Genomic DNA, 24,151 nt, shown 5'->3' with positions numbered 1-24,151 from the left:
GGTATAATTTATTTAATCAATTAATAATACAAAATTCACTGTTCATCCACTCCTTAGTCTTTGCTATGTCAGTTACAAAGTAAGACTTACAAACATGTACCCTATTTTCATCAAGAAAACACAAGACTTAAAAATGCAGATTATTTATTTTTCACCTTAAGTGGATGCTTATGCTTCAGAAAATTATAGGAATAGTCATAGCAGTCCACCATTTTTGTTAATATATAAATATGTACATACGCAAAAGTGAAGCAATTCTAAAACCCCAGTAGTCTTTGACTACTTCAGGAATGCTTTAACCTACTGAAGATTACGGAGAGTTTAAACATACCACTGCCAATTTATAAAGATAATAGTCCTCTCAGATTTCAGAAAAGTAGGCAATCAGACAAGTGGATGACTTTGATAAAGATTTTGGCATGACCTGCTCCACTGGTGAAGGTCCAACTTCCTGAGAAGTAATGCATCTTTCAAAAGGGCATTTTACAAACTTACTGTGTTATGTAATTAAAATCTACCCATCTGTTAGTTATAGTCTATCAATTCATCTACATAATGCACTTAAAACACTTAGAGTACTAAAATGTTGTTGGCAAAACAGGTATAACTCCTGTATTATTCAGCGTTCTGTAAAAGATAGCTTTAAAAGCAAGGTCTACGTTACATTAAAAGCTAATAATGCAACATAACTTACCTCTGCTTCTCTTTTTTCTCTTTGTGCCTTTCGAAGTCACGCCCTCTCTCTTTCACCTCCCTTGCCTTTTCTTCTGAACGTTCTTTTGCTTTATGTTTTTCTTTGTGTTTTTTCCCTAGGGGAGTTTCCTCTTGTACTGGAGGAGGAGGGCTAGGGGTACGAGGACCTTTCTTTTTACTTTGGTTACTTTTAGAACTCCTAGAGATAAATTAACAGAGTGGGGGAGTTAAAAAATAAAGAACTGACAACTATTTCAAACAATGATTTCTCAGATGTTGGCAGGAAAGTTATAACATAAAAGGCCTTGAAGCTTTTGGATAGGATTCACCAACTCCATTAGCAAGCAGTGTTCAATAGCTGTACTTAACTGGAGAGTGAATAGTGATGGTAAAAATTTACGTTGACCTCTTTCCTTTATAGTCTTTACTTCTGAAGCAAGTGAACAAAAATAGGAATTGCTGAATTGCTCCCATTCAGACAGAACCCATTTTCAAAGACAAAATACCCTTACATGAACTGCACACATCAGAGAACAAAAACTCAGTAGACTACCTTGTCTGTTTAGTCTCCCATTTCTGCAATGCAATACCCCAACCACATAATACACGTTGTTCAAGTAATTTTGTGTTCAATTTAATGTCAACACAGGATAAAGCATCCAAATATTTTTGAATATGCATCTCACAATATGAAATAGTGTATATTTTTCATAAAATCTACCCCTAATATAAACCCTATCAACTAGGTCTCATTGCATACTGAATGTCAGCACCATACCAGCACATGCTATTACACTCCTGCAGCAGAAATAAAATTGTTTTGTCCCTATTTTAAAGGGAATTTTTTGCTTAGCAAATGCAGATGTCTGGTTATACTGCTTCAGTAATTTCTTTCCTATCTAAACGCTGCAAACAATGATCCAAAAGGTACTGTGGCCTTCCTAAGCAAGAACTTAAAAACAGGTTTTAGAGACTGATTTTGGCAGTACAGCACCCAGCTGAAATCCTGTGGTTTTTACATATCTTATCCTTAATTTTTCCCTCTCACACACCCCGATCACTTCTTATCCCCTCCTGAATTCTGAGAAATTCCCTGCCTTGGAAGTCAAACATTATTCTTGAACAGTAATATGCAATACCAACAGAATGTGCAGTTGTTAAAATTTTAAACATTTCATTTCAGTCTAGAGAGGCTGCAGCATTGCAAATGAAAGTGCTTCCCACTTTTTAATGGTTTATATTCATCACCTCCCTCACCTCCCAGAGACTCTGGACATTCAAAAAGAAAAAAATCTGCTTGTAAACCAAGAAATTAATCAAATGACAACAACATCCATGTAACAGTTTTCTGCATAAGATGATTCACAACACAAAATTAAGAGACCTTCCCCTAAAGTTATATAATCAAGGGCACTGAAAGCAAGGAAAATGGAAAACACATTGATTATGAAAATCCTGGTAATAATTATTAGTGTGGTTCTCTGTTCTCACTCTCTTGCAAGATGCATCTACATACTGACCTCTGCTGATCCAAAAGTGGTGAAGATACAGTAGATGCTTTCTTCTCTTTCTTACTAGTTGAAGAGGATGATTTGGGACTGGATCTTCGTTTTGGAGATTTGCTAGACTTTCGTGGTGATGGTGATAATTTAGACCTAACCACCTCTGGAGAAATCTTGAGGAAAAGAACATAATTAGGCAATAAGATATTGATGCTCCAAAGTGTAACTGTATGCCGATATATGTGTCAAATATACAAATACAGTAACAGTCTATATCTGAGATCTTAACCATGTACACCTCTACCTCAAATAAACTAACCACACTGTTTGCAAAAAAATACATAAAAGAAAGACAACAGATAAAGCGTGGAGGAAGAGAAGGTGATGCACTCTGCAATACATTACAAACACTGTAATTAAAACTTTAAAATCAGTATGCTTACAAGAAACACTCAAATTTACCTGAAAGACACCCTTAGAGGATTTTTTTTAACCTTTCCCAAAATTTTAGGGTTTCTAACACTTGCAGCTTTGTCTCCCTCTACTCTGTTACTACAAGGCATGATGGAAAAGAAGACTGGCAAATGCCTTGTGTTTTCTTTTACATGTCTTCTCTGTTTAAGGTCTTACTAGTTTTGTATTATTAAAATGCATTAAATCCTATGTATTTTTTAACAGTTGACTTCACAAAGAAGAAGACATGGTCATTGTGCTGAATGATTGACTAGATACTCACTACTAATACCTAAATCACCTACTAATTACACAGGTGCCAGTTATTTATTATCATGTAACACAAAAGCGCATTTGTAGCCCAGGAAGCTTAAGTCTTCCAGGAAACAGTTAGAAGTCTATGAAGTGGCTGATGACTTGTCCTTTTTATTTCACATTAACACAATACAAACCTCTTTTTTAATTACTATTTCCTCTCGTTTCTCCATGTTTTCTTGTTCCAATTTCATGAGTTCTCTCTGAATCTTTTGGCGCTTCATTTCCAAAGACAGCTCATGATCATAATCATAATTAACATCTCCATTATCAGAGTCTTTATTAAAAAAAAAAAGGAACAGATTAGCAAACAATTTCATTTGAAATAAATAAAAATATTAAGTATAAATACTAAATTTATACTTGGATGCCAAGTATAAACATTTCCATGACTTTTAAGCACTGCACAAATGGATCAATGCAGTAAAGTCACATCTCTTCTCCAATTATGTGTATAACTGAAACAACTTGAGTTAGTTCCATACAACCTGCAGGTAAACTCTTTAACTTCATTAAAAAGACCACTCCAACTTCTTTCATGGATGTTCATCCATTAAGAGGATGGTAGCAAGGTAAACATAGTAAACCACTTATTTATATTTAAATTACAAAAATCCCTAAACCGGTGTGTCTTCACAAAGACAAAAAATATGTAGAACACTACTTAACTGGGAAATCTTACATGAAAGAGATATAAATATTGATGCATGATACTAGAGGGTTTTATTTAATACAGTATCTTCAAATCAATTGATACACTTATTTAATTACATCACACATTGATTTTAAAATAAGGTCTGTATGAACTCTTTCATCGGATAAATATACACTGAAGAAGTTTGTATCTGGTTTTAAAACATTATCACTGTTTGGTTTTCACATCAAAAAACCCTCAAAAAATCTAATTTTTTCATTAAGTTGTGGCCGGTTAATATCATATGCTTTCAACCTTGCAACCGAAATATTACTGAAAATTGAGCTTACTCACTCTGTTGACATTTCTTGTTTTGGTTATGGCTATTTAAATCTAATGCTCAAAAAGCACTTAGCGAAAATGTGTCAAAAAAAATTACTTCATTAAAAAGTTATTAGCTTTCACTCCTTTCCTACACACAGGAATTATACAAAAGGTTTTGCAATAACTAAACTAAGTCTACAAATTCCCTTCATGTGTCATGAATGAACGGGAACAGTTTAGAGAAAGGTGCAGTTCCTAACAGCACAGGTTCTTTCCCAGTCCATCTGTCTTCTTATATAGCACCCACTAGAACTTAACAGACAGTAATTCTACTTCATTCATATACCAGTGATTGATCACTACTTTGAAAAAAAGCTTAATTCTCAAGCAGAAAGTCTTAGCGTTTAAGACTTAAGGCATTCATGTTATATGTTTATATAGAACTTCTTGTTTTTATGTTCCAAACTTTTTTGACTTTCCATGGAAACATGTCATAAATTAATTTTTATTAAATCATGCAAAAAAAAAATCTACAAAGGAGTGAAAATTTATTATGGCTTCTCTTCCATTGTTGTATTGTGCTCAAGACACAGTAAAAACTATTTGCAACACTTATAGCACAGAGTATTGAAAAGCTACCTAGTTAATGAAATTTACAGGGAGCTCCATCCTACAACTTGCAGTACACTTTATTGCAAATACATTCATTATATCTCAATTACCTTAGAAGGGAGCAGAACTGCCATCTTTTCTTGCAATACTGTAACTACTTGTGAAACACTGACACAAAACTACAGCAACATCACAATTTATTGAAAGCTGCTGTAACTTCATTGTGAGGTGAACTTGGACTCAAGTGAAACTTAGGAAAGAAGAAAACTGCTGACACAGTAAAGGGACGAGTACTATCAACAAGGACCACGAAATCACCTTGTAAGTATTAAAAAAAAACACCAAAACCCCACCAACCCATACAAAAGTGACCACAGAAGGAAATCCAAGACCCTTAGCATTTTTCAAGTGTTTTCAGAATATAAATAGTCCAATTGCTACCTTCAACTGTTGTTATTCTAATGGAGCCCTTGTTAATGAGACAGTTCATATCATTACAAATTATGCAAAAAAACCTACTGACTTCTGAATTCAAAGGAGTTACACTCTCCCATCAGACTGACCAGTTTCAAAATTACTTTGTACGCAACCTGGATTCAACTAGTGATCTAAATGTGAAAGATTCAGCCATGGAGAACCCAAATTTTTTTTTCGTCTGAGGAGTCAAAATAGCAAAATGAAAAAAAATACAAACATGTTTTTAAACTAAGGTGGTTTAACTATTGTAACTCTCCAACTCACATAACTTCTTTGCTCACCTCCAAAAAAATTTAAATTAATAATTAATGGCTGCTGCATGAAAGTATTCTGCTTAGAAACCAAATTTTTAAGCACTTTACATACAGCACAGTAATCTCATAGTTCTTTGAAGTGTCAGTAGTTAGTTTCCTTATACTTACCTTCTCTATTTGTTTCCCAATCCCCATTTTCCTCTTCACTTTCTGGTGTTCGCTCCTTTGTAATTTTGATATCCTCCTTTTCTCTATGTCTTCCTCGTGAAGACTCTTTCTAGAAAGGGAAAAATGCTGCATTAGAGTAAACGACTTTACTCTGAACGAAGTCTGAAGAAGCAGGTGTATTTTACATGGTATTTTGGCTGTTTCTTTTTCATAGTACAAAAAGCATTTCCCCTTTTAGCCTGTTGAACAAATACCTTCTTAAACAAGCAAAGACTCCACAGGCAACATGTTCTAATGCGATTTCATATAATCAGTATGCAAATAGCAGATGGGGAAAAGAGAAGAAAGTTTTCATAAAATAAGAAGGTTTAAAGTCAGGGCAAGAGTCGAGCACGTATCAGAGAATAAAGTTTAAAATAGGCTCTGAAGGAACAGATTAAGTTCTTACAACCAGAAGTTTAATGAACATTTAAAGAGTATAATTTTAACAGCTTGAGCAAGAGTTCTCAGCTGTAAATAAGAATATTTATATGCAAGGCAGATGAGACTCAGAAGCGGAACTATTTAACTCTCCAAAGGATAAAGAAAGTGTGTGTGGGGGAGACAATAAAATAAGAAAAAACTGAGACCCGCGGCGGGCAGAAGGGGAAAAAAAGTCTAAAGCAACACATTAGAATCAAGTTTTGTTGACAGTTTTGTGTTTGACTTTCACTGCCCCTGAGACAAGTCTAACTACTGCAGTAGCACCCATTTTCTAGGTGGTAGATGGTCCAGTGGACATCTAAGAAAGCCAGAGACTATCCTTACAGGAAAAAAGAATTTCAAAAGTCAACTGATGCTGTGCTGCTCTTACCCCCCTGATAAATTCCAGTAATAAAGCTGCAGTGTTGCATCACTGCATCTGCTGAAGTGACATTCTCTAAATAATCTACCTGGGCTCAAGTGGAATAGAGGAAACAGTTTCTTTGCTACTAGCAAAAAAAAGAACATTCAAGCTTAGAAGTATCTCAGGTTAATTTACTAAGTAGTAAATCAGAAGGAGTAAATAATGAAAGTCTGTCCTATATCCCTTTTGTTCTCACCTTCCATAGTGCCTTCTCTTTTCTGGGGGGATTCTTCCATATTGATATGTGGGAACCTTTGGTTTTATGCCAAGAAAATGAGATGCCTGAGAATTTCACTAGCTATTCCTTATTGGGACTTAGATCTTAATTTAAAACCTTACCATCACCTTAGAAACACAGGAAGGAAATAACATAACATTGTGGGTAATCACTTAGAAATGAGTAAAATTCAACTATTCCTTTTTATTCACTAAGTGTTAAAATCTTATCTCTAGTTCAATGACACAAATGTTCACAGAACAAGTACTGCATTTATTTTACCTACAGAACTAAACCAGATGTTTCAACACAGTTACCCTCGAGCCTCTCGACGCATTCAGTATATCACATTCAAAGCCTTAGAAAGGTTGGAAAAAACTGAGCATTCGCTACGTAACACTACAGAACATCACACCAAAGAACTAATTTGTTTCATGTTTAATTTAAAGCAGCTGGTAGAATAAGAAAAAAAAAAATTTCTCCATTTCATGACAGGATCTCTAAAATGGTGCAGAAGATCATAACCTATCGAGTCAAGCTGGTTGCTGATACCACCTGCACACAAGTCTACAACCACTAAGCCATCATCGCAACATGTACTAAAGGCATTTCAGTGTAAGAGCCAATACTGTACTATGCTCCAAAGCAAACTACTTCAAAAGAAAATGACTCTGATGAGATCTGAAAATCTGTAAGTATATCAACAAGCCTCCCCTGCAATCACTTTTTTTTCTTAAGACTGTTTTTTTTTCCTAGCCCGCCCTCCATGAAGGTTGCATCTGTTCTACTAAACTGTGTACTTCTGCTATACGCTTCAACTAATTTCTACAACATTAACTAACAAACCCATAACTCCCTAAATACAAATACTAGTTTCTATTAATTCAACACTACTTGTTACTAGCAAACCGAAATACGAATGTTAGGACAACCTCTCCACACTGATTTAAAAAAACTTCTCAAAGCCAACTCATCAAATAACTTGTCAGCAGAGAACATGCAGTAAGTCAGAATGCTTCAAGACCAATTTAATAACCCATGTTAAAAGTACTATACAACCTCCATGTATCATGCCTACCTCTTCAAACTTACAACCCAATATTGTAAGCATCTTGAAACAGCCTGTATTTTCTCCTTTCAGTGGAAAGATTCAGTAATCTTTCCACATTCATATTTCTACAATCATATTTCTACAGAAGAACTGAGAACAAAAACAGCTATCAAACTGAATTACTGAATATAGGGGAAGGGAATAGACTATTTTTATGCAAGCATGGTATTTTACACTAAATGCTATTTTAGTTGTCAGGAAAAAAGATTCTGGCAACATTGCATCTTGAAAAACAAATCTCAGTTCAGAAACTGAGTATATTTTTCCTGGGGCATAGAAACCAAGCATTTAAGTTATGATGGTTTAGAACATATACCTAAAATTTTCTCACCAAAAAGTCTTCAACATATTCCTTTTCTTTTACTTGTTACACTTATAACACATTCAGTTCCCTCATACTATGGAGATTAAATATTTTCTTCATATCCTTATAGACCTTCTTGTACTTTACATGTTTTTTCTCTCCCTTAACAAGCCAAGTTAAGCTCTTGAAAGCCAATAGCACGTCGTTCACTGGTACTTGGAAGATGCTGTACCCACTTCAGCCACACTTGTAAACTATTTCTCTGCAGACTCTGAAAAAATGCCATTTACTAGTCAAGAAACATTAAACTCTCATAATAATGTAATTATTTACTAAAAAAATACATCGTAGATTGTCCTAAGAATAAACAACTTAGTAGACTTTGTCTATGCTGTTTTCAGTATGTGCTTCCAGCTAAACTATTTACATGTGTTAAACAGATTATTGCAGTTTAATGCTGATGTTCAGGAGAAATGCCACATAAGAAAGGGAAAAAAAATATGACATTATGGCTGACTTCTGTGAGTTTTTATTTTAATTTAATGCTTACTTAACTTGAAGTTCCATACCCTATGCGATCAGCACTCTACAGCACAAGATTTGATGTCTACTTGAATAAATGTTCTCACTACCACCAGAAAAGCCTGGCCAAGCACAAAAGGACTCATCCAGTCTGTAAAGTCTATTTCTAGCCAAGAAGTGTTATTTGGCCAATACTGATGAAGAGAACAGAAGACTCTTACAACTAACAACTCTTATATGGCAGAAACTGGTTTCAGCCTTATCAGTACATGTACATGCAGCAGCAAAATAAACTAATTCAAAAGCACAGATTCCTTCCAATCTAGACTAAACTACATGTATTACAGCTAGAATCTTTTGGGTAAGCACAGTACTGTTTTCATCTAGGTATAGTACCTTTTTAGTGTTAACTACTACCATGCTACAGAAACACATAAGACAGTGAATCAGAAGTTCCCTTGACAGGAACAGGTATTGTTTCCATTTCAGAGACGGAAGACAAAAGTGACTTCCATTTCCAGTGGAAACAGTCAAAAGCCACAGTGACAAAAAGCACAGATATGAAATAAGTAATATACAACCCCTATAAAAACCTTTCCTAAATGTACATTAAGTTCCTCCCACTGTTTCTGCCAAATCACACACACCTTCCAGGTTAAGACTTTAAGTAATTATACTTGATACACACCAATGTAACTAACTTCTCACAATATGGAGAAAATTCAATACAAAAATTTCCAACTAAATACAGGAACAATACAGGAACCTTAACTAATTATTTGTATAATAGCTGATGCACTAACATACGGTGCTGAAATAATTCTGAACACAAATCGGAGAAACACAGACACAAGTGAGTTCAATGTAAGTATCCACATAACACAGCATATTTTCTCTGAAAATAATAGTACAAAGCATGAAGAAATAATAAGGGATGTAATCTGTAAGCTGTCCATATAGGAAGTTTCTTCCTAAATACATACAGATTGTACTACTTATGTATGTCTCCAAAGAACAAGAAATCTCTTCTAAAAAGGTTTTATACTCATTATAATGTCTTAACTTTTTGTGGAACTTATCCAGGGTTTTGACTGTATCTTCTGGTAAATTGTCATATATAAGGTAAACAGCATTTCCCCTTGTCACTTTCAAATTTGCCACCCTCTCTACTTGGATAAAGTATGAACATGACGCATCTAACTTACATTCTCCCAAACATACATTATATGCATTCACCCCATGATCTTTCTTCTCTTCAGTTTATTTCTCACCTCTTTGCCCACTTCAAGACCTTTGACCATAGTATTTTCTTGCATACAGATGATGACAATCGAACAGCATTTCAAATAAAACTGGACCACGAATTTCTACAGAGTAACACTGATCAATTTCTACTCCATTTTTATATACCTGAGTGTTTGCTTCTGAAACTGTGACTTCACTTTAAACAGATGGTTTCATTGAGCTGTCCACAATAACTTATTTTTGTACTGCATGGTTTCAGTTACTTTTAGAAAATTAATTCATGATTTATTGTTATACTTTCTTCATTGTGCATTACTTCGCACTTGCCAACATCAAGTTTCATCTGCCATTGTACTGCAAAAAACTATCTTCCCAAACTCCCATGGCACTCCTCAGACTTCAGTAAACTCAACTACTGTTTTCATATCTTCTGCAAAGTTCAACATTTGAGATGTCCAACATTTTTTCTACATTCTTTAAAGTTATAGCTCTTTAGATGAAGCACCACAGCATTCTCTGTAACTCAATTTCAAATTAATCTTCAAATTAATCTAAAATTTTCCCCTTAGCTAGATTCTAAACCTGACAATACTATGCTTGGTATTCTTTGACTATCTATACATATGCCTATGCCTCAAAAGCCTTATTTCAAAAGGAGTTATTTAAGGTTTTACCTGTGTCAGACAGTTCTCTCTTAACTACTAATCTTCAAAGTTTCACGGTAGTACTCTGGTGAAGCACAAATTTTGACTGTAGAACAGTGCTGCTCTTTTTTTTTTATTATTCCTTTTTAATCCACAATTATGAAACTTCTAAAAATGGAACAAGCTACCTTTCATTATTTCCAAGTTTTCTTATCCAGCTCCTCTGTTACCCCAAAAGCTTTAATAAGAAATGGAAACATCACATATTAGATCTCCACCATAACAGTAGCTCTAACGATGGAGCAAGATTTTTGTTAGCAGTTCAGTCACTCGAGTCTTCTGTTCTTTTAGATCTCCTGGTTCTTTGCAAAGCAACTCTTGACGATTGTCCCTTTCCATCTATTTTTTCCAGAATATTTTCTTTTGATATCCTGTATTTTGAGAGTTGCCTCCGTCTAATAATACAAAAGCTCAGTGTTTTCATCAGCCTTCTGTTTTATGAGATTGAAACAGAGTATTTCTTACTCTGCAGTGTGCTTAACCCGTAAATAATTCTTTGGTACTTTAACAGACCCACTAATTCTCCAATTCCTTTAGATGTTTGCTTCCAGTTCACTTTTACTTGGGGCTTAGTTGTTTAAAAGTATTTTATTATTACATTAATAGAACACTATAAAAAGCAAGGTTAACTAATCAAAAGTAAGAATTACATCAAAATTAGAGTTGCATCAGGACAGAAGTTACAGCAAATTTTTAATAACGGTTGGAAAAAACAATTTTCCCACTAACCATATACTCAATAACTGAACAGTTTATTCAAACTATTAGAAAATAAAAGAAACACACTTGGGAAAAAAGATTGAAAGCTTACACAAATTTACAGCAACTGAAAACATGATTGGAAGGTAAGCCATTCTGTTAATTTAATGATAGCAGCTGCTGTTTATTTATTTACAGCTGACATAAAAAAATTCATTTTACACAGCAAGTAGGAACAGACCAAGAGGAAATGATAGAATACTGTTAATACCTGCAGAAGCAAAACTGAGTTTTCACAAATAAAACCTTTTAATAATTATTCATCTGAAGATGGTCTTAAACATGATGCAGGAATACAGTGGTGCTACTGCTACACAGATACAGTGTCACACTACCAACTCTACCCCTATTTATTTGTAACATCAGGAACACATAACACAACTTAAAAATAACGAAGTTTTGATATTTGAGGGGCATACGGTTGCACAAAGATGATTACAAAATGAGAATAATAATGAATGAATTTTTTGCAAAATCCAAAGGTGAGCAGTTGGAAAGCCTGCTGAGTACATGAGGAGGAAGGCAAAATGAACCAGCACCACAGCAACCGCATGGTCTCATCAAAAGCAAATTTGAGATGAACAACTTAAGTCATGTAAACACTGGATATGAATGTGCTGGGGAAAAATAGTAGACCATTGGAACAATGGTTAATACACCTTCTTGGTAATAATCAATACTATTAAATATTTGGTTTTTATCAGTATTTATAACATATTTTAATCTGTGGGATTTATAAAATCTTTGGGAACCAGAAGATCAAAAAGTGCTATAAAATTGCAAAATAATACAATGGTTAAGACATTTCATAACAAAATATGCGATATGCTATGTACAAAACGAGCAGTTCATTAAAACATTTTAAATATTACAAGTCACCATGACTAAACATGATAAGGTTTCTAGGACACACTGCCTGATTGCTACCGAGGGATTCTGGAGTTCTGCAAACTCCACTCTTACCCTAACAGGAGAGGATGATTCCTCTGTACTTCGTTTCTGTGGTTCTGCCTCAATATCTTGACGTTTGTTCTTCATTCTTTCCCGAAGATCTCCAGTGGGTCTTTCTGGTGACCTGTATAATACAGAAACATAATATAACCAGTTCTATGGGACTATTTTTAAAGGAATATGATCTCTTTTAATTATTATTTTTATTAGTATATACAGAAAGATCTAAACCTCCCACGCTGAAGCAAAGTGGATGAGTAAGAAAATATTCTGTTCTAATGGGCTTAAACACTCTAAAAAAACCCCAACTCAGAATGTCAAGGAAGACTTGACTCTAAGAAGAAAAATTATTTGTATATATGGCATGACTCAGTTACTACTCTAGATCAGTTCAGGTGATCCTCTTCAGAACAAATAATCTTTTTCTGGACATCATACAAATGTGTTTCACAATCACTCCTACCATGTACTTCAAGATTTAGCCTTCTCCACATTTTGCACCAATTTTGGTAAGTATTATATATTATGTATGTTTTACATATACATATATTTTAAACCACAATTAATGAAGACCAGAACTACTGTAGACTAGCAATGACAGACACAGAGAAACACAACTCTGAATGCGAATGAAGTCTGCAAGCGGAGGTAACGCGACCTAGGTACCATCCTCCCATGGCCTCCGTGAGGCTGCCACACAGAAAAACACTGTTGCAAGACCATAAATCAGCAATTCACTCTTGGAGGCTGCCTCCATTATCTTTCAGTAATATAATTATTTCATTATTTAATTACAAAATATTGGATGAACTCTAATAGTCATGCAACTTTAAGATATATTTTCTGTAAAAGATATTACCATGGAGGAGGAACATTCTTACATTACTTTAATTTTGCCACCTCTTAGTATGAATTCACAAGCTCATTTATTCCCTACGGGTTAAAAGAGAACAACCCTTGCATTGGTGAGGCGTTGTCACAAGTTGCCCACAGAAGCTGTGGATGTCCCATCCCTGGAAGTGTTCAAGGCCAGGTTTGGTGGGGCTTTGAGCAACCTGGTCTACTGAAAGGTGTCTCTGCCCATGGCAGGGGGGTTGGAACTAGATGATCTTTACGGTCCCCTCCAACTCTCTAATTCAAACAAGTTCTAAGCTAATGGGATGAAGGAACTGTTTCAAATGATCTTTCAGTTCAAGAAAACAAATTTTCTCTTCATATACTTCTGGCTTGATACTGAGTTCACTACTTCTGTGATGGTTGTCAGCTGTAAATATAAATTCTTCCATGAAATGGTTGTATGAAAGTACTAGATCTGTGCCCATCAGTTTACACTAAAGAATCATAAAAAGATACGCTGTCTTATTTGATTAGAAGAGTTTTATGTAATATATGAATAACAAAATTTGCATTTCTTTTGTTTTTCAGACTGAATCAAAATTTCCACTTATAAAGGTGTTTCTCTCACTCTTCCTCTGTCGCATAATATGCAAAGGGTAAACTGTCTTTCACAGTATGCATACAAAAATCTAAATATATATAATTTCATTTCAAACCTGCACATATTTGAAGAACAGTAATTTTTTTTCACTTCTTCCTCAGCACTGTTATCTGTATTTAATTATTTAAATTGCATTATAAGGTTAAGGGTATGAAGATCTACAAAAAAAAGACCAGTGACTGCTCTCAGTTTTAAATGCATTTAATTCTCCATGAGTTGTAAATACAGGTCAACCTAGATCAGAGGTAATGTACAAAACAGTAGAGCCCTGCTTCTTCCATCACTAAGGATCAAATAATATCCAGCATACAAATATAAACAAGTTATCTTCTTTGCATGCATGACTATATAATTGTAAAGTGTCTCACTTTAGTAAAGGTTATGATTCGAAGTATTTTTTCCTTTCCCCTCATATTAGAAAGATAATCCCTTTGCATTATCAAAACTCTCTGAAGCATTCCAACCATCAGCTGCCTCAACAAATAAACTGTCTTTCAACATTACAGTGCAATTCAATGCCTTAATTTCTAATAACATTTAAGCTATGATACAAAGGATTTGGATTAGTGAAACTGAAAATTAAGTTAAAAGGCAGAGAGATAATCAATAGTGTACCAGCAATATTGTTCCTCAAGAGGAACACTTTCAGGAAAAATCCCAGTAGCTGAAGGAGAAAGCAAGAGAAACTTTGCAGAGTCACACTGATATTTTAATGCTTTTTCTTTAAAAGTTATAGGCTGGAATAAAAAATCCAAACCACGTCACTCTGAATAAATTTTTTTCTTCCCTCCCATAGTGAAAAAAGGTATTTTGCTAAAACATCATTGAAATATTATAAAAGTTATCTAAAAGCCCATAGAAATTTAAAAAGTTACATGTTCAGGGCTGGGGTTTGTTGGTCTTTTTTTTTGTTTTTGTGTTATTGAGTCAGCTTTTTTCAGCTTTAGGAGAACACCAACATAAAGTTATTGCAATAACCTTATCCCTTCCTTCCTCAAAAACATCATATCCCTCAAAAAATTTTAATAAAATATGACCAAGTTTGCCAAATTTTAAGAAATAATTACTCAGGAAGCCGTGACTATTTTCAGATGCCTTGGCTTAATGCACAGAAGAACAAGCTGGTCTAGTAGCTGACTTTTCTTTTATGCATACCACAGTTTTGATTTTTTACACAACGGCTTCTTTTCTACCTAACTTTCCACCAGCCCCCCTCAAAAGGGATCTTTGGTTAGTCCAGGTTATGCTCACTGCTGAGTTTCAACAGATCATGATAATTTACCTCTGCAGTTTAAGATGATGTGGCTAGACTGACACTCGTAGAACCTTTCACACAAAAAACATTATGTAATTTCTCTTTAATGGCTTAATATTTCGTGCTGGGCCCGTCTTTTAAGCAAGGCCTAAAATGCAGAATTTCCTCATTTCAAATTTTAAGCAGTGCAATTAAATGACTTTAAACTGCATTACTTCCTGCAACAGTTCAGTTCTCCATGTTCAACAGCATTTAGGAAATGCACATTCATAACTGTGCCTCCATTTCCTTCTGTACCTCTTACAGTGTCAGAAACAATTACCCAGGAATAGGCACATCCACCTGTGAGCATCCGTGTGTATGCACGTGAGAGCACACGTGTGTGTACAGGCAGATGACAATTACTGGTGTACCATGTACATATTATAAAATTGCTCATGAACCATTGTCCCGTTTTCCAGTTTCCCATACTACAATATTTGAACCTCGCAAAATCCATACAACATTCTTTCCTAATATTAGTGCTGGCTTGGTTTGGTTTTTAAATGCAGCATAACATTCCCGAATAAAGAATATCAGACAGACTAAGAGAGGGACCCTGCGATGGCACAGATCCTGACAATAGTATAAAGGAACCAGCAACTATCTACCTGCTAACCAACTATCTACCTGCTAACCAACTATCTACCAGTGCAGCAAGACAGCAAAATTCCTTGTGGAACAGCATGTTTACGCACAGCTCTTTCCTTGTTAGCTCTCCTTACTTGAGATGCCTAGAAAGACTGGCAGGTCTATTACTGAATTCTTAATATTATCATCAGGCAAGCTTTATATATAAACATGCTAGGTTTTATTTTCATAACAAGATTAAAATTCATGCTGTGAGAGGCAGCAATAATGCTGAAAGGGAAGAATCTTTTTCACACTGTAGAGCCAAGTTTTCCTACTGTCCGGTGATGTTCTGAACTATGGGATGCATTATAGTCAGATAAAACCATTAACAATGAGATTTATTGCAGACAGGTATGAAACAGAAGGAAAAACAGAGAAAGGCAGCAAGATATGCTTTGTCCTACCAAACTGCAGACAAGTGACTTCCCTGGCAGGCCTGGCTAAACACATGTAGACATGCTGCCACTATGTTATCCCACATACTTGAACAAGAGTATTGCTTTAACTGAACTGATGGGGAAGCAGCATTAGCTCAGCTTGCATGAAGCCAGTAAATTGCATTCAAAATGCCTGAATAACATTTGTGAAAATCTCTGTAATGTTAAATGGCATGAAAATGCCAATATTTTATTATGTACATAAACCAGCTTTTTCTATGCCTGGTCAAGAGATATCAGTAGAGATTTCTGAAGACAAGCAGGCTTCTTTCATTTGTCTGGTTTGGGGTGTGTGTAGGGGTGGTGGGCTTCCTTCCCCTTTTTACTTTTAAGAACACCTTTATTAAATGTTGAATGTGTCAGGCAAATAAGCAGGAGGATTTGTCCTTTGACTTTTTCATATAGTCCTAGTAAAAAAAGTCAGCAATAAAAAGCAGCAAATCAACGTTATTCTTAAATGTCAGTGGTGAGAGTGAAGCAGAAACACAGTTTTAATTATTAAAAGAAATGTCACCTTTCTTCAAATGACCAAGCAGAACTAAGCACTGAGTGTTCCAAATGCTGAAAGCAAGGAGAAAGTGGCATTCTATCAGTTTTAAAACTTAAATCTCTACCAGCAAATCACTTACTTCATCCATTTGGAACATTCAGTACAGAACAGAGTAAAACTGTTTACGCACCAAAAGAAATATTAAACTCAGTGATGTATTTTGTATCCCAGCAGTCATCACCCTAGAAGCAATGGAAGATCAAACAAGCAAAGTCAATATCATCCTGAGAGGATGCCAGAGGAATAGGAAAAAGAACTGGAAACGGAACCCTAAACTCATGCCAACACTTCCCATTGTTGCTTTACACTTCAATGCTTCAGTGTGCCCATCCATAATCTAGAGGTAGCATTGGCATTATTATAGCATTATGAAGGACAGTTCTTTGTAAAATGTGAAACCTTCAAGCAAAGAGGTACTATGTTAAAACCATAATAATTTTTGTCCTTTACAGCAAGAATATTATAAACTTACTGCCACATTCAGTTTCAGTTAAGCAAGGTGTTATGTCACATAAAGGACAGTTGAAAAAAAATTTAAACTGTAGCAACATATGAAGAGCAGATAATAAAAAAATATTCTCTTTTGAAAAGTAAGGTAACTCTGGATCTCCTTCTATGACACAGGATATTTTTTCTATATCTGACAGATAAAGTCACAAAACTATGTTTGAAGAGAAGTGTTTTCTCACAAGAGGAGAGAAAGGATAGACACCTTATTCATCAAACAACATAGCAAAGGCAGAAGGGCTGTGTGAGTACTGCTGTAAGCAACTGCAAACCAGCATTTTAGAAAAGGACAGACAAGTATACCAAAAAGCTGCAGTGACACTACGCCAAAAGAAAAAAGTATTAAGGTACTTGAACTTCCCATTTCAAGTAATATAAGTAGTTAATCTGCATCCAGTGGACTCTATTTTTTTAAAGCTGTATACAGACAAAAATCCTGCACGTTACCAAATAAATTGTTTTGAGCAGTTTCACAAGGCAATTGGTTATTGATAAAACATATGATTAGGCACACCACAGCATTTCACTTAAAAAAAAAAACCAAAACAAAACAAAAGACATAGTTGCAAAAGCTATTTTCCTACAGCATGTGAAGAATTCAAAGTGAGTTCTTGATTTACCTTCTATAACTGCTGCTATAGCCTTTACCTCGTGGTGAAGGGCCATGTACGAATCTACATGTGTTCCCATAGAGGCAGTTGCCAGTCTTCAGCCAGTTACGGCACTGTGTCTAAGAGACAGACATTACTGGGTGAATTTCACACTCGTTTCTGGAAATACCATTGGTGTGAGTGTGGCAGAACAAACAAATGACTCCACATTAACTCCCATTTATCTGTAATTTCTGTCCACCAGTAGTATAACTCATTAAAAAGAATAATCAGCAACGATCATCAGGTCTGGCAAAGAAAAATTTAGGTTGGTGGAAATACTATTAATATGTACAATACTACTGCTCCTCTCCAGAAGCTGGGACAACACATGTTATTTGAAAATTCTTGTATTAGTATCTTGAACATCCATGCGTTAAGGAGTTCTTTTCACCTTTACTTAACATCAGTGACATCTGAGTATTTGGTACTTGTGAGCTACTCTTTCCCACCACATAAATCCTGGAAAAGAAGATGATGGGGTGGGGAGAAAAAGAAGAACACTGTTACAACTCACCTCTGCAGTACTTCCAGTGCTGGGTCCAAGCCTTTCAAACACACTGGGTCTTCGGGATGTGCTATCGGATATGGTCTTGGTATTTTCCACTGTGACCTTCCTTCTAATTTTTGACATTTTGTACTACTTCAACCAAAAAAAAAAGCAAAACTGTAAAATCCTTCAGTTTGGGGCTATTGACACTGAACTCACATGAATAAAATAGCATGGATATACGTTGTAAGAGTTGCTGCAGAGGTGATGAAGAAAGAAAAAGAAGTCGTAAATGAGTGAAATGTATCTAATAACAAGGAATGCCTCTGATTTGAACTAGTCAGCTGAACACCAGTAATGACAATTTTTATTTTATGACCTGATTCGTATTCTTCAGCTTCCCCTTGGGAAAGATCACATGACATGTTATTCATTTGGGCAGCAACCACCACTCAGAACAGATGCTTTCTTTCATCATGTATTTTTGGGGCATGAACTCAAGTGACTTAAAGTGAATAGAACTTTTAATGTTATTGTACCAACCTCTCAGAAACCAGTTCCGACCACTAAAAATGGCTGCCATTTTTGAAACAAATTTCCAAAACTTAGAGCTCCATTTTTCCTCCTTTGTTGTGTATGACAACCTACTGAAAATCACCTTGATATCAAACACAGTCTGTGTTTGTTACTAGTTTGATTCCTACAACTATTTGGAACCACATGAGTTTAGGAAAAAAAACCAAAAAACTCCACAGCAGTGATACATTTCTTAAGTTTCTCAAAAACTAGCTCTTTTTCATTAAGAAAAACAGATTTTAAAGGAAATACAGCATAACTTCGATAAACAAGAAGTCACAATTTATCTTACCTGAGAAAAGGAGTTATTTATAGAAAGAAAAACATATTAAAAAAAAAAAAGGAAGATACACATTAAGCACTAGAAATAGGTTGTATAAAAAGGGTAGAATGGGCCCCAACATCTGTTGTCCATTCTTTACATGCTACTTGACCTACACAGAAATAAAATCAATTTGGGAACATCTGCCAGGTGCTGGACAATTTAGATACAGCTCAGAAAACCACCTCTTTGTTAAACTGCAAAGTGCCATCACTCTCATTAGTCAGCAGAGCATGATTAGCTAAACACTAATCCTCCCACCCTTCTGCTGCTGCCTCTTCTGCTCCTATCCATGCGTTACTGCATTTAGAACACACACACACACACACACACACACTCTTAAGCTAATTTCTCATACACTAACAGATTACAAATGTCAAGAAGTTCATCCATAGAGCCAGAATAATACAAAATTAAACTAACATCCACCAGAGTTGATTAATACACATTTTTACCATCTGATCAGCAATGTGTTCCCACAGTATTCAGACTGTAAGGTTACATTTCACAGAAAAAAAATATTATAATGCATAAACATGGACACTTCATTATCTGAACCCTACAGTTACTTCTATGACAATACTTCCTTAGGAGTCTGACACCTGTGCACTTTCTACATACAAAATGTTGTGCTGAAGCTCTTGCTAAGCACTTTAGTTCCTTTATAAACAACAGAAGAAAGCAAGCTTACACAATGTACTTGAGATTTCTCAGTAGAGCTCTACTCTACTGACTGCTTCTCCAAGCCTCTGATTATCTGAAGAATTTTGTCTCCTAAGTAAGGTTCAGATAACCAAGACATTAACCAAGATGCTCAGGGAAAGTGAAAGTTAACCATATGGTGTATACCAAACATTAAAAACAATGGTTAACATCAATTAGTGGAAGCAGACAGTCAAACAGTAGAATTTGCCTGTAGTATAAAATTATTTGGGTTAGTAAAAACTGTGGAGAACAGAAATTTCCAGAAAGATCTAACTGAGTTAGAGAATTGAGTAATACAACAGCAGATGAAATGCAAATAAATATAATGCAATGCACACAAGGAGAAATGATTTTATCTAAATATTTGATGAGATCAAATTAGTCCAGTCTTCCGAGAAAAATAATTAGAAGTCATTGTGGACAGCTCAATGTGCAGAAGTAGTTATAAAGTCTGACAGGATAAACCATTAAAGTTAGAAAGCAAAACAATACCATGTCTCACCTAGCTGAGCACCCTTCCATTTCAGGATTCTCACTGAATTTCAGGAAAAAACCTACTAAATTTCTATAGTTTCACACAGCCACACCCTTTAGTAGAAGATATAAAAATCAACTGACACATGCAAAAGCATTTTTAGTAAGACAATCATATAACAACTACTGAATTTGGTTTAAATATTTACAGTTAAAAGAGTCATATCTGAAATAAAAAGGGTTAGAAGAATGACACTAGCAATGGCATAAGGAGAGCATTCAACACAAGAAGGACAGATGAGTGCACCTAATATATAAGTACAGTACACGCTGACACGGTAGTAGTATACAGAAAAATTATATTCATTTTGCCTTTCCATTTGAATGTACTTTGATTTTCAAAGAAACAGAGGCAAAACCTTTGGTTTGACTGTTACTTTTTACTCAGCATATAGTTTCTTTTTGGAATTAACTTCTATAGGAAGTTATGATGATGACTAGGCTTAAAAGGATTGCTATAAGCATGAAGAGGATGAAGGGGGCAACATCATCATAACCGAACAGATAATTTAATTCCCACTGCACTCTTCCCTGTATTTGGGACAATAATTTCCCATAGGGAAATTAAGAAGAATACAGTCCAACCCTGAATCTTCTAAGCTTTGTAAAATCCCCTATTTAAAAAAAACCCAAACAAAACAAGACTTGAAACGAGAAATGAAAAAACATACTATTTCCGGTAGCATTGTGTCAATTCTATTCTTCTATTCTGGCTCATATCCACCAGTTTGCAGTTAACAACAGATATTTTATTAACAGAAGGGATATTTCATGATAGATTACTCCAAGCAAACAAAACCAGCATGCTGTGAGTGCACAGCATATTCACTTCTGTATGCACATATCACATCAGGATCTCACTCATGCAACAAGAACTGCAAGACATTTCACTGTTAAGTGAATATAACTGTTACCAAAGGCTGCAAGATTAGAGTCCAGACAGAGGCAAACTGAGGAATTTTTGCTATGTCAAACATTATATTGGAGAGATTGCATCTGAAAATGCAGATGCATTTTCATTCTTTGAAGACTGAGTTGAAAAAATAAATAGACTATTAAAACAATATTGAAAATTTCAGATGTATAATGACAGTTTTTGTGTTTCTGACAAGCTTTCTTGCTAACAAACAAGTACTGTGAGGTGAAAAAATTACATGTTTAATTTCCAAATTTCTCAGTGTGCACATCAATGGACAATCAAGAACACTTTAAATGGAACGTCCCATAAAGATTCCCATAACTCGCTCAGTTCTCACACATTTTCACCTTGTTTTAGCACTGATGATCACAGTCCTGCTATCAATCCCACACTGACAGCCAGCGCAATGACTTTCCATCAAATGTCTGCCTCTGGATTACCATCTCCTTATTAAACACTCACGTGGGTTAGACAGCACTGAGTATCAGTGTGGACTGAGCCTTGAGCATTTTCAACAGTTCAAATAATTACTACCACGATTTAAAAAAAAAAAAATAAAAAATTTCTAAGTCAAAAATTATGCACTTTAGGTACGTGATATTGCATTGCCAAATCTACTTCGGGGCACTGAAGTATCTGCAACTTCTGAAACAGCTTACTACCACTAAGTGAAATTAACTTCATCTTCCTAAAATAAATTCTATAACTAAGATTTTAACTGTAAAGTATCACTTTTCCACACATAGTTAAGATCCATGACAACCTGTAGCAATAAATTAGAAATATTATAACGCTATGATAACTTACACACAGATGGTCTATGTTACTCTTTAAAGGAAGTAACTTTCCCAGACTGAGAGAACCTGTTAATAACATTAATTATACTACCATTTGAAGGAAAATATATTTCAGAGTATTACTCACATGAATAAACCTAAAATGTAGACAGACTTGAGAGAAGTGAGTGCACCTAGTGGGCACTAACCAAGGAACTGAAATCAATGAAACGTGATGTAACTGACACAGTACTCACTGAAATGCTATATTTTTATTACTAGTACTCCTACATTTTGGTGTCAAGCATGCTTAAGATTTTTCTTCCATATTAGTGTGATACTGCATAAGCCACAATCAAGACACATCTGAAACACCTACTTTTCCATTAGAAAAACCTAATCTAGCCCTCTGAAAAAAATGAATCCTGAAGGATTCTATAAGAAAACTAAAAACTGAGATGTAACAGAACAAAAGCAAAATTAAAAAAAAGAGAGATAAAATCTCTTTAAGAAGTCCAAGACATCACTCATAAGCATGTCAATGTCTGTGCATGCACACATCACACAGAAGCTAAACATTATGTCACTTTAGAAAATCCTACCTGTGAAGAGATAAATAATATGACTTATAAAATAACAAGCAAAATTATTTTAAAGTCCTACAGAAGTTCAGATACAAGCTGATTATAACACTCTATGATAAACTAAATATGTGTTGAAAACTTAATAACAGCTTTGAGAATGGTTCCCTGCACTTTTCAAAATGAAGAGCTTTTACCTGACAAGGTTTTGGTTCCGATTACAATGTTAACATTTCCATGTCACAATATAAATAAAATAGTGATATTTAAAGGAACTCCACATGTTTACTGCCTAAAAGTAATACTAAAAATGGGAATTTGTGTTCGTATTGAACCTTCCAAAAAACCAGTCAAATACTCACACAAAGCCTGTTTGACAAAACAATAGCATTCTAAACTTACTTCAACAACTCCTTGCTGATAACCCATCACCATATTAACTTGAACCTGTTCCTCTAATTTAACATATTATATTTCTCCATTGGTAGAGACAAGCAAGTGCTAACTATGTTTGCAAAGCATACAATCATGGTTGGCTTTCTACGAGTGAATAAATAAAAATATTAGGTCCCAGTATCACATTAGGAAGTATATAGTGTTCCATGTCTAACAAAGTCCTCATACTCAAAGAAGATGTTTCTCCAGACAGAGAGAGAGTCTACGCACACTGGTGTGGACAGGTCCAAGTTCACTCAGCTTTCACGTGAAGCTTGCTGGATACGTGTTACCTCCAATCTGTGAGTTGGATCACCACATTAGCAAGCTGTCACTCTCAGCAAACACGCTGAGAAGCAGTGTGTATGATCTCGGGCACAGCCACACAGAGCCACAGTTTTCAGATACTTCGTTCATGGGCCGAGTCTGTCCACTCCCGTCTGCACAGAAGCACCGTGAGTGTTTCACCACCGGCCCAAGATCCCTCACGGTCCTGGCCGCTAACCCACTATATGCCAAACACCTGTTCCTCTTGCAGAAGGTTGACAAGATATCAACGGTAGAGTGAGAATCCATTGAGAAATCAAAGGTGAGGACCGAAGCAGACCATCCCTAACACACTAACCCAACACACCCAGGCTACTTCGGGAAGGGATGGGAGTTAGCCGTAGCCGCTACCTGAAAGAATGGTGATAGCAGAATTTATACGAGCGAAATTAGTAGTCCCTCTTGAGCGTAAAAAGCAGAAACTATTTTACTGCCAAAGAGCGGGAGAAGAGCCCTACTGCAGTGGGGAAAAAACCAAAACCCAAACCAAGCAAATCACGAACAGCGAAGATCCGAGCACGTGGGAAGGAGCCTGCAGCATGGCCCCGGCCGGCGGGACGGCACGCCGGGCACAGGGTGGCATGGCCCCGCCGGGCCCCGCCGCCGCTGCCGGGGAGCCCCCGGGCGGCCCGAGGCCACGCACGGCGCTGGGTGGGAGCGCGGCCCTTCCCCGCCGCCGCGCGTCGTGGGCCCAACGCCCCCGAGGCCCGGCGGCCCCGCGCCACGCCTGGCGGGAAAGGGGTGGGGGGCCCGTCCCGCCTCCCGGCCCCCACCTTCCGCGCCCGC

General features: G+C 35.9%; 1 protein-coding gene across 4 annotated transcripts in view; it reads right to left on the bottom strand.

The window, feature by feature from the left end:
• The window catches only part of ZC3H13 (zinc finger CCCH-type containing 13), a 45,554-nt gene extending 21,726 nt beyond the window's left edge, over nt 1-23,828 (bottom strand). For 2 of the 4 annotated variants that reach the window (XM_027649155.1, XM_027649165.1), the window contains exons 1-7: nt 18,218-23,828; nt 17,671-17,780; nt 12,144-12,255; nt 5,433-5,541; nt 3,101-3,240; nt 2,214-2,368; nt 695-892 (exon numbers count right to left, since the gene is read on the bottom strand). In XM_027649155.1, coding sequence (XP_027504956.1) covers nt 695-892; nt 2,214-2,368; nt 3,101-3,240; nt 5,433-5,541; nt 12,144-12,255; nt 17,671-17,780; nt 18,218-18,334 — 941 coding nt within the window. In that variant the 5' untranslated portion in view covers nt 18,335-23,828. The remainder of the gene's footprint in view (nt 1-694; nt 893-2,213; nt 2,369-3,100; nt 3,241-5,432; nt 5,542-12,143; nt 12,256-17,670; nt 17,781-18,217) is intronic. The other 2 variants (XM_027649173.1, XM_027649184.1) reach the window with 1 other exon arrangement.
• Nucleotides 23,829-24,151: the final 323 nt, after the last annotated feature.

Source organism: Corapipo altera, unplaced genomic scaffold (genome assembly GCF_003945725.1).
Source record: "Corapipo altera isolate COAL_440 unplaced genomic scaffold, ASM394572v1 0, whole genome shotgun sequence".
In the NCBI taxonomy this organism is placed as follows: domain Eukaryota; kingdom Metazoa; phylum Chordata; class Aves; order Passeriformes; family Pipridae; genus Corapipo; species Corapipo altera.
The sequence above is the reverse complement of the archived record's forward strand: the minus strand, read 5'-3'. Positions and strand labels throughout refer to the sequence as shown.